Below are 13,777 nucleotides of genomic sequence, written 5' to 3'. Positions count from 1 at the left end.
TCTCCTCCGTCTCAATGTAGCACTATCACTACTGCTGGTACAATTCTACGACTACTCCTAATAAATTACATATTAATATAATTTGTAGCCTGACTAAGTAGTGAGACAGTGGATAGAACATTGGCCTGGGACATAGAGGACCCAGGTTCAAAATCCTCCCAAGGTCACTGGCTTGAACGTGGGCTCATCTGGCTTGAACATGGGCTCACCAGCTTGAGCATGGGGTCATTCTGTCATAGACATGACCCATGGTCATCGCTGATTTGAGCCCAAGGTCACTGGCTTGAGCAAGGGGTCACTTGCTCTGCTGTAGTCCCTAGATCAAGTCACATATAAGAAAACAATCAATGAACGACTAAGGGCTGCAAGGAAGAATTGATGCTTCTCATCTGCCTTCCTGCCTGTCTGTCCTTGTCTGTCCCTCTCTCTTGTCTGTCTCTCCGTCTCTTACTAAAAAAAGAAAATGTAATTTGTAGTACTGGTCAATAGTTTGGGATAATTTACACATCAGCTGAAGCCTTGGAGGTTTGTTTTGACTGAGTCTGTAACTGCTAAAAAGTTTGGGATATCGAGGTCAGCTTTGTTCTAGTGATAGTCTTATGTGCTGTATGTTCTATATCCATCATCCTATTCATTCTTTTCAAAAGATATCTAAGGTAGGAGTGAGACATATGCATTTAATAAGGGAGAGGACTAAGATTAAGAAAGCTTATGAAAATTATCCAAATCACTGAGATTTTAAATTTAGAATACCTGATTATAAAATACACACTTTTAAACACCCTGTTATAGATTTCTTTCTTCCCTCTTGCCAAATTCTTTTTATTCTTTTAACAGTCTCACTTGTAATATAAATGTCAGGTAGTGGTGGAATGATTAATTAAATGCTCTGTTAAATGTTTGCAAAATCAACAGAATATCAATAATATTTTCTGGATATTAACATTGCTTTCTTTACTGTGCACACCAAGATTATAAATGTAGTCCTTCATAATTCATCAGCAGTTATGTCAGTTCTTAAGTTTGCTCTATTTGCTCTTATAATGATCTTATAGCATGCTGGAACACAGGGGCACTATGCCAGCTTTCACATTCTTAGTAGAATGTTCCATCTAAATAACAATTTGGCTTGCAGTGGACAATAATCTATTTCCCCCAATATGTGGATCAAACAAGAGTCTGTGAAGGTTATATTATCACATAGGCTGGAAGTTTTAAATGATTATTATTAACAATATTTTCAAGTTGGTTATAAATAATTTTATTCTGAATTATCTCTACAAATGACAACATTGTGTGTACAGACAGTGTCTAATTTCCACTGTTGTTCCTGTTGCTGGAACTGGTTTTGTGGATATTATTTTGGAAGACTGTGATGTGTTCAAATTAAAGCTCTTTCTTGAACCCTCATGCACGAGGTGCATATCACTGCTCTTCTATTTGGGAAAGACATGCCAGAAAAGTTTGGGCCACAATGAGGTATGTTCACTTCTCAGTTAAAGAAGATTTGCCTTTCATTTTACCAGTGGATCTGTGTGTCAAGCTAGATAGAATCAGAGAGATTCTGTAAAAATTACTTCATTGATCACAAAATGCATTTTTATAAAAGTAAAGACCCAAAATTGAAGCCTTTCAATCAGTCGCTCTTACTAAAATGGTATGTAGTATAGTTATTCATCTCTTAAGCATACAAAATGTTATCTCAAACCCAAACCAATTTTGAGGTAAGAGAAATTGTTAAATAGATGAAAAAATGTAGAAAATATGGTTTTAAAAGTTTCAATACCAAGTATTATGTAATTTCTAAATGATGATTTGATATTGATATAAGGAAAGAAACAGCCATTAATAATTAAAAGCAATACAAATATATGCATTACATAAAGGCAAAGTGAAAGCAGGCAAATAAAACACTTAGCTTTTTCAGCTGTTGTTCTATAATAAAAAAATGTTTTAAAAAAGGTTTTCTAATATATTGGGTTTTGGGTTTGTTTCTTTTACATGTTTCCTGATCCAGATTTATATTTTTGAAAATAATATCTACTATCAACCTGATATAAAGAGCAGTTCATTGCGACTAACATCTTCTGGAAAAGAAGGAATTATTTTTAATGGGATTGCTGACTGGTTATATGAAGGTGAGTTGAATAGATTTAGTTTTAAAAGAACATAAATGACATATTCAGATACAATATTGCTAAGAAATATCTGTTTGTTCCAGAACAATGCTTTCAGCAGCATTTCTTCTTCTCATTTCCTCTCAAAGTTGCCTTCATACTTTGTTATCTTTGCATGTGCTCATATTTTGACTGGTTGTGACTTACATCTACTTACATGATTCTGCATTTGGAGATTTTATATATATTTATATATAATATATATAATCTCCAAACCTGTATATACATTTTGTTCAGGCTATAACCATAGATTTAATTTTTTGTAATGCTTAACTAATGAAAGTGAATAATCACCTCACAGCATTAGGGAATTAGATGTTGAATTTTTCTGACTCTGGAAAAGAAGAAACAAAATCTTTACTGCTCAGAAAGTACATGGAAACCATATGATTTGAGTTATTTCTATTAAGAACATTCTATCACTTTTTATTAACCATTATATAAGGAGGGAAATAAAACCTACCTAAAGAATTATTTGCAGTAACTATTGAACTAAGTTTAAATAATAACTGATGATATAAAAAGTACTCAGATGATGCAAACCTCTATCCAGATTGATTATGAACCAGTTGTCAGCTGAGTTATAGGAACAGATTTCCTGGGGAAGGCTCAAAGCTCAAGTTTACACCTAGGTTTCAGACTCCACAGCTGATTTTGGCAAAATATGTCAAGATTTAAACTAACTTCAACTATTTTAGTAGAAATTATAAACCTAAGTATTACTCACAAAATACTATTTCTGGAACAACATTGGCAAATGCAATCTCTCTACTTGAGTCAATAATTATAATTCTGTAAAAAAATGTAAATTATTTATATCATGTATTTCTTCATCCATTTTTTCATTCAACAGATAGATATCATTGAAGACCTGCTATGTTCTAAGCATTTGTCTGGGTCTGAGGTACATCAGATAGCAAAACAAAGTATTGCTCTCAGGACCTTACATTACAAAACAAATTTTTTCTTGGTAGAGCTATTTCATCAAGAAAGAAATGTTGTAGTCCTTGATTTTTAGAAGTGTATGTTTACACGTGTCTCTATACCTGTAATACATTTTGTGTATATGCTGACATCATATAATCAAAGATTTAAGAGGTCACAGTTTATCCCAAGTAGTAGTGGTAGTGGTTGTGAAAATAATGATAATTATGCTATCAGATCTAAAAAATAAAAATGAAATACCAAAATAGATAAGTGGGATTCTTTGGTTGAAAGTATCAGAAGCCAACTCAGGCTTTCTTATTTCAAAAAGAAAAATTATTCGAAGGGCCTGGGATGGCCCAGTGAATTGTAAAAACAGATGGAGAACAAATATAAAACCTGAGTAGTTCTGGTAAACTAGGTAGCTGGAGGTAACCATCTCTTACCTAATGAGCTAAGTATTATATGTCCTTTTTTATCTTTAAAATATTGTTGGACAGTGTGAGCCCTGACAGATGAAGAAACCAAATCAATGCAGTATGTAGGTATTCAAATCACAGTAAACACAAAATTTTATGAAAGAACAAAGTAGAAAGACTTAAACCATTCTAGGGATTTGAAAATATTTCCTGAAAGAAAAACCTTTTGAATTGAGCCTGGAAGATTATGTGGAACACATAAGATGAAACTGGGAAGGAAAATCCAAGCAAGAGTAAAAGCTTGCAGCCTGACCAGGTGGTGGCACAGTGGATAGAGCGTTGGAGTAAGATGCATAGGACTCAGGTTGAAACCCCGAGTTCACTGGCTTGAGTATAGGCTCATCCAGCTTGAGCATGGGATCACTGGCTTGAGTGTGAGATCACAGACATGACCCCATGGTTGCTGGCGGCTTGAGCCCAAAGGTCACTGGCTTGATGCACAAGGTCACTGGCCTGAAGTCCAAGGTCAATGGCTTGAGCCCAAGGTCAATGGCTTGAGCAAGGGGTCACTCACTCTGCTGTATTCCCCACCCTCCTCCAGTCAAGGCACATATGAGAAAGCAGTCAATAAACAACTAAGGTGCCACAACAAAGAATTGATGCTTCTCATCTCTCTCCTTTCCTACCTGTCCCTCTCTCTGTCTCTGTCACAGAAGAAAAAAGAAAAAAAAAAATGAAAGCTTGCAAAAGCACAGTAGAGTTAATAAATAGTATAGTGAGAACTTAGGGAATTAAAATCTGCTTGTTAATATTCAGGCTTAAAATTTGAGAAAAGGAAGGCAGCAAGGACCAAGAGATAGTGACCCTAAAAATAGTCTGGGATTTCAATTATTTTTCTGCTAGAAAATGGGGACACTAATAAACCTTTTCAAGTAACAGAGTATCAAGAGGAGGTCTTTCATATAAATAGAGCGTTTGGCTCCAGTGTGAAGCTGGGATTGAATGGCAGAAAGAACTAGTGAACAGCAACAAGGTGTTTTCTATGTGCTATCAAGAGATAGTGAGCAATGGGTCTATGGTTAAAGGAGGAAGAAGGAGGGAACACTTTAAAATTGCTGAAGCAGTAAAGTAGGTAGATCTTTGTGGTTAAGTGGATGGAGCAGTGGGAAGGCAAGGACGATTGTTTGGCTTCTGGTCTGTGTCACTAGTAAATAGCGGTGACACAGTGAGCAGGCATTCATAAGCAGTAGCGGACTTCAGAGAAGAAAGGAATAGTTTAGTGGGAACATGGGCGCTTCATATTACACTGGTGTGCTGTGTTGTGATAAATTGTGAACCTTAACATCAAAAACATTTTAAGTCCTCTGGGGGTATAGTCAGTGTAAACTGTACTAACTTGACCAATGATCCAGATGACTTTGGTCTCTGTCATTTAGGGAAGGCTTTATAGAGAGTATGGTATAACAGTTTTAAGAAAATTGTAAGGAGAGAAGTTAAAGACCATTAACTCACAAATTAGGTTCTTTTTTTAATTAGAAAATAAAAATATATATAATTTGGGTTTAGAATGAATAGTGTGTTGGGGAATAGATAAGACAAACAGGTAACAAAAACTTTTGTGATCACCTTGCAGGTCTGACACATTCCAAAGAGGAAATGGAAAAATTATAGCTTTTGCCATTCAAATTAAATGCAGTCACTTGGGCTCTTATGTTTTAAGTATACTAGGAAACTCCAGATGTGATTTAATCTTTGCAATGCTAGTACATCTAATCACTTATTGAAGAAACCAAGATTCAGGGAGGATGGCCGACTGGAGCATAGCCTCAGCTCATGAGAGGCATAGCTGGCATTTGAATGTATATCTTCAAAGCCAGTGCATAGTCCTACTCAGCTCTACCTGTCACATTGCAATGCCTTTGAGTATTCCCTATGGGATAACATACATTATGCACCTAAGCTGTGAGATTTCATTGGTCTCTTCCCTCAGCCAATGACTCTGAATGCTACTGTTCATGGACTTGGGTCAATTCTGTGTTCATTCCGAGAGAAGGGACCTTTTTAGGCCCTGTCAATCTGCAAGTGTGGCTCTTGTTTCCAACCACAATCACTAATGTCAAGTCTTTAAAAGTCTTTAAAAGCATCATTTAAAAATGTCTTGTCTTTATTTTTAATATTATTCAATTTCTAAGGGTAGTAAAACAAATTAAATGTAATGTATCTTGAAAAGTTATTGAAGTACAAAGGAAAAATAAAGGGTTATGCTCAAAATAAAATATCATTTTAAATATAATTCACACAAAGTACCTCTAAAGTTATTCATTTAAATTAGTGTAAATAACGTGGTAACTTAACTAAATAAAGTATCAGATTAATGTTTCATTAAAAAAGTGTAAAATTTACTGTTGCCAAGTTTACAGCTTTGGAATCTTCCAGTGTTGAATCAATTAAATAGAATCAAAAAATTACTTTAAATTTTAGTTGTTTAATAAAATAATGAAACTAATATCTTTAAATAAATTACATTTAAGCATATTAAAATATCACTCATATTTTAAGAAAGTCTTCTCTGAAATTTATTCTCACAGTTATTGAGCACAAATATTTGTCAAGCATCTGAGAGCAATACAATGAGGAGTCAGGGTTTCTATGTTTTGCATACTTTCCAATTATTATAGTAAAAAACCAAACTATTATGTTGGAGCATGGTAAATAGAATTACATGTCAGTATACTAAATAGAAGTTTTATAAACTAAGTCTGATGGATGAGGGAATATTGGTAGCTTCATAGTGGACATGATCTCTGCATTGAGCTTTAAGAATGGCAAGAATAAACAATTGAGAGAAAGGAATTATTAGTATAAACAATATATCACCAAAATGTGATTTACTTTTTTTTTTCTTTTTTAAAGAGACAGAAAGAAAGAGAGGGAGAGATAGGGACAGACAGACAGGAATGGAGAGAGATGAGAAGTATCAATCATTAGTTTTTTCATTGAGACACCTTAGTTGTTTATTGATTGCTTTCTCATATGTGCCTTAACTGGGGGGCTACAGCAGACCGAGTAACACCTTTCTCAAGCCAGTGACCTTGGGTCCAAGCTGGTGAGCTGTTTTTGGTTTTGCTCAAACCAGATGAACCCGTGCTCAAACTGGCAACCTCAGGGTCTGAAACCTGGGTCCTCCGCATCCCAGTCTGACGCTCTATCCACTGCACCACCACCTGGTCAGGCTGATTACTTTTTTATTGTTTAATGAGAACAATGCAAAGTGCCTATTTTCACTGTATATTTTGCTTTTTCTTAGACACAGGAAGTCACAGTTATTTATTCACTGATTTCAACAAATATTTATTGAACACTTACTGACATTTCAGTAAAGCTGAACTGTGACAGATAAACAAAGTTAGAGAAGCAGGTAGGGAAGCCAGAGGAAGATAAGATAATGGGCATTGCTGAGTCTCTGGGTAGCAAATGAGCTTAGGACTCCAAAGTGACTGTTGGATTTGCTACCAGAACTTGACAAGAACAAATCAGTCAATTGGTGGCAACAGAAGCAAGTTTGCAGTAGATGGAAGTGTAAGTGTGAAGTGAGAAAGCTATGAATAGAGACTATTCTTTCAACAAAGTTCACAGTGAGACTGGAAATTAGAGGGAAAAAATCAACCACAGACCCACAGGGCTAGCTAGCTTTAGGGTCCTCAGGAAGTCCTATCTGTATAAGTTGATAAACAACAAATGGATAAAATCAGCTTACTTTTCAGAACACGGTGGTTGTATATCAGTTTTCTGTAAGTGCTTTGGTCAAGGCTCTGTTTTTTAAGTGTCTGTGATATAAAACAACATGTGTTGAAAATTGTATCTGCTCTGCAGTGAGATTTTCTAACTCAGTGTAATAAAGACAACAAAGAGCCCAACCTCCATTGAAATGGAATGAAATGCCACTTTTAAAAACACTTTGATTATAGACAAGATGGCAGCAGAGTAAGCAGACATATAAACTGCCATGTCCTAGGATCAAACTGGATTAAAAATTAATTTAAGAACAATCATTGTGAAAAACCAACTTTAGACTAAAAGAACAGGACTTAAAAACCAAGAAGCACAGAAGAAACCACTCAAAGACTGATAGGAAGTATGGGAACACAGTAGGGGCTCCCCCCCTTCCAGGAGCGAGGAGTGGCTGAGGGTCCAGAGGGATTCTCACTTCAGGGAGAAAGACCCTGAGAGGCAGGAGTTCTAAGCCCCAGGACCGGAGCCCCAGCCTAGAGACCCAGAAACTAGAAGAGACAACCTGACAGCATTGAGTGGGGAAAAGAGCAGGATTTTTGTGTATGGGAAACAGCTTGCAAAGAAGTTAATGCAGCCTTAAAGGGCCAGCACAGAAAATCTCACTCACAGCCACTTACATGGTCTCCAGGGATGAGGAGAGCTGAGAGGACTGGTATTGTGTGAGGAGAGTGAGGGGATCAAGGCACAGGGACACAAAGGGTGACAGAGAGAAAAATAACTGTGCTGATACATTCTCCAGTACTGAGGTGGCCATATGCAGGAGGGGCACCCCCTCCATCCAGCACAAGCCTAGCGTAAGGCCAATTGACTCACCTTCAGAAAACTCTCTGGCTCCAAACAGCACAAAAGGCCATTCCAAAAGAAGGAAGTAAAGGAGAGGGGCAGTGACACAGTTTCCGGGGAGACCTGAGCTACATCTCCCCCTTCTGATACAGAGAATGCACCTCGCCCCTGGAGAGTGGTTGGGCAGACCACACCTTCTGGTCCTCAGAGGTCACACCCACTACATTCCTGTGTACTTACCATACAGAAAAAGGAAAAAAAAGGCCTGGATTAAGTTTCAACAGGAGCCAAATAGCAAGATACACCCACTACCGCCATCCTAATCACAAAAGTTCCCTGCTGGGCTCAGCAAACATACAGCAGGGAAATTAAGACTTTTATGCGGCTCACCTTTATAGGAAGAATCAAAATCTGCAATCAGCAGAGACTGAGAAATTAAGCCTTGAAGGAGGGGCCACATTTCCTGTACCAATCTCAGCTGCCCTAACCCAACAAGCTTGCAATCAGCACACAGGAACAATGGGAAAACAGAGAGATGCAATCCAAATGAATCAACAACAAAAATCCCCCCCAAAAGAACAGAATGAGATAGAACTAACCAAATTCCTGGATGCAGAGTTTAAAATAATGATTGTTAGGATGCTTAAGGATCTTAGAGCTACCATGGATGGACATAATGAGCATCAAAATAAAGAAAATAGAAAGCTTTTGCCTGACCAGTGGTGGCGCAATGGATACAGCATAGACCTGGTATGCTGAGGTTGCTGGTTCAAAACCTTTCACTGCTCTGGTCAAGGTACATATAGGAGTTGATGCTTCCTGCTCCTCCCCCTTTCATGCTCTTTCTCACTCTCTATAAAATGAATAAATAAATAAAGTTTAAAACAAAATAGCGTCAAAATGGATATTGAAACCATAAAAAAGAATCAATCAAAAATGACAATTATAATATCAGGAATGAAGATTACAGTAGAAGGAATCAAAAGCAGGCTGGATGAAGCAGAGGATCAAATCAGTTACTTAGAGGACAAGATAAATGAAAACACAGAAACAGGGCAACAAAAAGAAGAGGCTCAAAAAGTCTGAGGAAAGTATAAGAGAACTCTGACAATAAGAAGAGAAATGACATTCACATCATAGGGGTTCCTGAAAAAGAAGAGAAAGAACAAGGGATAGAGAACCTGTTTGAAGAAATCATAGTTGAAAACTTTCCTAAATTGATGAAGAAAAAGTTGCACAACTTCAAGAAGCACAGAGTCCCAATAAGGAGAAACCCAATGAGGCATACATCAAGACACATCATAATTAAAATACCAAAGTTAAGAATAAAGAAAAAATACTGAAAGCTGCAAAAGAAAAGAAATCAATTACTTATAGAGGAGCCCCCGTAAGGATGAATTTGACTTTTCAACAGAAACAGCTGAGGCCAGAAGGGAATGGCAAGAAATATTCAAAGTAATACAAAACAAGAGCCTACAGCCAAGACTTATTTATCCAGCAAGATTATCATTTAAAATTGAAGGAGAAATAAAAAGCTTCCCAGACAAAAAAGGAACTCAACGAATTCATTACAACCAAACCAGTACTGCAGGAAATGTTAAGGGGCTCGCTGTAAAAGGAGCAAAGGAAAAAATAAAATCAAGAAAAAGAGGATTATAGATTTAAAGAATAAAATGGCAATAAACAGCTACATATCAATAACAAACTTAAATGTAAGTGGATTAAATACTCCAATCAAAAGACATAGGGTAGCTGCATGGATAAGAAAACAGGACCCATACATATGCAGTCTACCAGAGACCCACCTCAAAACAAAAGATACACAAAAACTGAGAGTAGAGGGATAGAAAAAAATATGTCACGCAAACGCAAAGGAAGAAAAAGCTGGGGTAGCAATACTCATATCTGACAAAATAAACTTTAAAACAAAGCCTATAGTAAGAGAAAGAAGGTCACTACAAAATAATTAAAGGAACTTTACAACAGGATGATATAACTATTTTAAATATATATGCACCTAATATAGGAGCACCTAAATATATAAAGCAGATTTTGATTGTACAATACATAAAGAGCAAGATCAATAGCAATACTATAATAGTAGCTGATTTTAATACTGCACTAACATCAATGGATAGAACCTCCAGACAGAAAATTAACAAAGAAACATTGGCCTTAAATGACCCACTAGATCAACTGGATTTAATAGGTGTCTTTAGAACCTTTCAACCTAAAGCAGCAGAATATACATTTTTTTCCAAGTGCTCATGATACATTCTCTAGGATAGACCACATGTTAGGACACAAAACGAGTCTCAATAAATTTAAGAATATTGAAATCATATCAAGCATCTTCTCTGATGACAACAGCATGAAACTAGAAATCAACTAAAATAGAAAAACTGAAAAACATTCAAACAGAGACTAAATAACATGTTATTAAATAATGAATGGGTTAACAATGAGGTCAAGGAAGAAATCAAAAACTTCCTTGACACAAATGAAAATGAACATACAACAACTCAAAATTTATGAGACACAGCAAAAGCAGTCCTGGAGGGAAGTTCATTAGCATTACAGGCATCCCTTAAGAAGCTAGAAAAAGCTCAAATTAACAACTTAACCCTGCACCTAAAAGAACTAGAAAAAGAACAGCAAGTAAAGCCCAGAGCTAGTAGAAGGAAGGAAATAATAAAGATCAGAACAGAGATAAATGACATAGAGGCAAAAAAAAAATACAGAAGATTAACGAAACCAAGAGCAAGTTCTTTGAAAAGGTAAACGAGATTGATGAACCTTTAACCAGACTCATCAAGAAAAAGAGAAGACTCAAATAAATAAAATTAGAAATGAGAGAGGAGAAGTAACAACAGACACAACAGAAATTTAAAGAATTGTAAGAAAATACTATGATAACTGTATGCCAAAATATTGGACAACCTAGATGAAATGGATAAAAAAAATCTGGAAGAATCAGAACACCTAAACAGACTGATTACAGCAAATGAGATTAAAACAGTTATCAAAAAACTTCCAACAAACAAAAGTCCTGAGCCTGATGGCTTCACAGGCACATTTTACCTATTCAAAGAAGGACTAACTCCTATCCTTCTCAACTTATTTCAAAAAATTTAAGAGGAGGGAAAACTTCGAAACTCCTTTTATGAGGCAAACATAATCCTCATTCTAAAACCAAGCAAAGACACTACAAAGAATGAAAACTATAGGCCAATATCCCTGATGAACTTAGATGTTAAACGTCTCAACAAAATATTAGCAAATCGGATCCAGCAATACATGAAAAAAATCATACATCATGATCAAGTGGGATTTACTGTGGGAAGGCAAGGCTGGTACCATATTCAGAAATCAATCAACATGATTCATCACATAAACAAAAGGAAGGATAAAAACCGATGATAATATCAGTAGATGCAAAAAAAAAAAAAAGCATTTGATAAAATCCAGCACCAATTTATGATCAAAACTCTCAGCAAAGTGGGAATACAGGGAACATACCTCAACATGATAAAGGCCATCTATGACAAACCCACAGCCAACATCATACTCGATGGGCAAAAATTAAAAGACATTCACTTAAGACCAGGAACAAGGCAGGGTTGCCCCCTTTCACCACTCTTATTCAACGTAGTCCGGGAAGCCCTAGCCACACAGCAATCAGACAAGAAGAAGAAATAAAAGGCATCCAAATTGGAAAAGAAGAAGTAAAACTATCATTATTTGCTGATGACTTGATACTGTACATAGAAAACCCTAAAGTCTCAGTCGAAATACTACTGGACGTGATAAATGAATTCAGCAAGGTGGCAGGATATAAAATCAATATTCAGAAATCAATGGCATTTATATACACCAACAGTGAACTGTCTGAAAGAGGAACTAAGGAAACAATCCCCTTCACTATTGCAACAACAACAAAAAATAAAGTAGGAGTAAATTTAATGAAGGAGGTTGAAAACTTGTATTCGGAAAATTATAAAACATTGATAAAAGAAATCAAGGAAAGAAAGAAAAAAAAAAAATCAAGGAAGATCCAAACAAGTGAAAGCATATACTGTGTTCATGGATAGGAAGAATAAATATTAAAATGTCTATACAATCCAAAGCAATCTATAAATTCAATGCAATTCTTATTAAAATACCAAGGACATACTTCAAAGACATAAAACAAATATTCCAAAAATTTATATGGAACCAAAAAAGAACATAAAAAGCTCTCAGCAATCTTGAAAAAGAAAAATAAAGTGGGTGGTATCACACTTCCTGATATCCAGTTATACTAAAAGGCCATTGTACTCAAAACAGCTTGGTCCTGGCATAAGAACAGGCATATAGATCAATGTAACAGAACCGCAAACCCAGAAATAAACTCACACCTTTATGGTCAATTGATATTTGACAACGGAGGTGACAGCATACAATGGAGTAAAGACAGTCTCTTTAACAAATGGTGCTGCGAAAATTGGACAAATACATGCAAAAAAAGAAAAAGAAACTAGACCACCAACTTACACCATTCACAAAAATAAACTCAAAATGGATAATGTAAGTCGTGAAACCATAATCATCTTAGAAGAAAACATAGGCATTAAGCTCTCCGACATCTTTCGCAGCAATATATTTGCTGATTTAACTCCACAGGCAAGTGAAATAAAGGACAGGATGAACAAATGGGACTATATCAAACTAAAAAGCTTTTTCCCAGCAGAAGACAATATGAACAAAATAAAAAGACAAACCACACAATGGGAGAACATATTCGCCAACATGTCCGATAAGGGGTTAATAACCAAAATTTATAGGAACTTGTAAAACTCAACACCAGGAAAGTAAACAATCCAATCAAAAATTGAGCAAAAGGCCCTGGCCGGTTGGCTCAGCGGTAGAGCATCGGTCTGGCGTGCGGGGGACCCGGGTTCGATTCCCGGCCAGGGCACATAGGAGAAGCGCCCATTTGCTTCTCTCCGCCCCCCTTCCTCTCTGTCTCTCTCTTCCCCTCCCGCAGCCAAGGCTCCATTGGAGCAAAGATGGCCCGGGCGCTGGGGTTGGCTCCTTGGCCTCTGCCCCAGGCGCTAGAGTGGCTCTGGTCGCGGCAGAGCAACGCCCCAGAGGGGCAGAGCATCGCCCCCTGGTGGGCAGAGTGTCGCCCCCTGGTGGGCGTGCCGGGTGGATCCTGGTCGGGCGCATGTGGGAGTCTGTCTGACTGTCTCTCCCTGTTTCCAGCTTCAGAAAAATACAAAAAAAAAAAAAAATTGAGCAAAAGAACTGAATAGACACTTCTCCGAAAAGGACATTCGGATTGCCAATGGGCAGATAAAAAAATGTTCAACATCACTAATCATTAGAGGAATGCAAATTAAAACCACAATGAGATATCACTTCACACCAGTCAGAATTGCACTCATTAACAAAACAACACATAATAGTGCTGGTGAGGATGTGGAGAAAAGGGAACCCTCCTGCCCTACTGATGGGAATGCAGATTGATGCAGCCACTGTGGAAAACAATATGAAGATTCCTCAAAAAATAAAAAATCAAACTGTCTTTTGATCCAGTTGTCTCACTTCTAAGATATATCCTAAGAATAACAAATCACTGATTCAAAAGAAGAAATGGACCCTCATGTTTATTGCAGTATTGTTTACAATAGCCATGATCTG

The 13,777-nt window shown here is 36.7% G+C and overlaps 1 protein-coding gene across 4 annotated transcripts in view; it reads left to right on the top strand.

Moving 5' to 3' along the window:
- The window catches only part of DPP10 (dipeptidyl peptidase like 10), a 680,612-nt gene that overhangs the window by 568,250 nt on the left and 98,585 nt on the right, over positions 1-13,777 (top strand). For all 4 annotated transcript variants that reach the window (XM_066345442.1, XM_066345444.1, XM_066345441.1 and 1 more), the window contains exon 8: positions 2,018-2,138. In XM_066345442.1, the coding sequence (XP_066201539.1) occupies positions 2,018-2,138 (121 nt within the window). The remainder of the gene's footprint in view (positions 1-2,017; positions 2,139-13,777) is intronic.

Source organism: Saccopteryx leptura, chromosome 7, assembly GCF_036850995.1.
Source record: "Saccopteryx leptura isolate mSacLep1 chromosome 7, mSacLep1_pri_phased_curated, whole genome shotgun sequence".
Classification (NCBI taxonomy): domain Eukaryota; kingdom Metazoa; phylum Chordata; class Mammalia; order Chiroptera; family Emballonuridae; genus Saccopteryx; species Saccopteryx leptura.
Note: the sequence above shows the minus strand (reverse complement) of the source record. Positions and strands in the feature narration are given on the sequence as shown.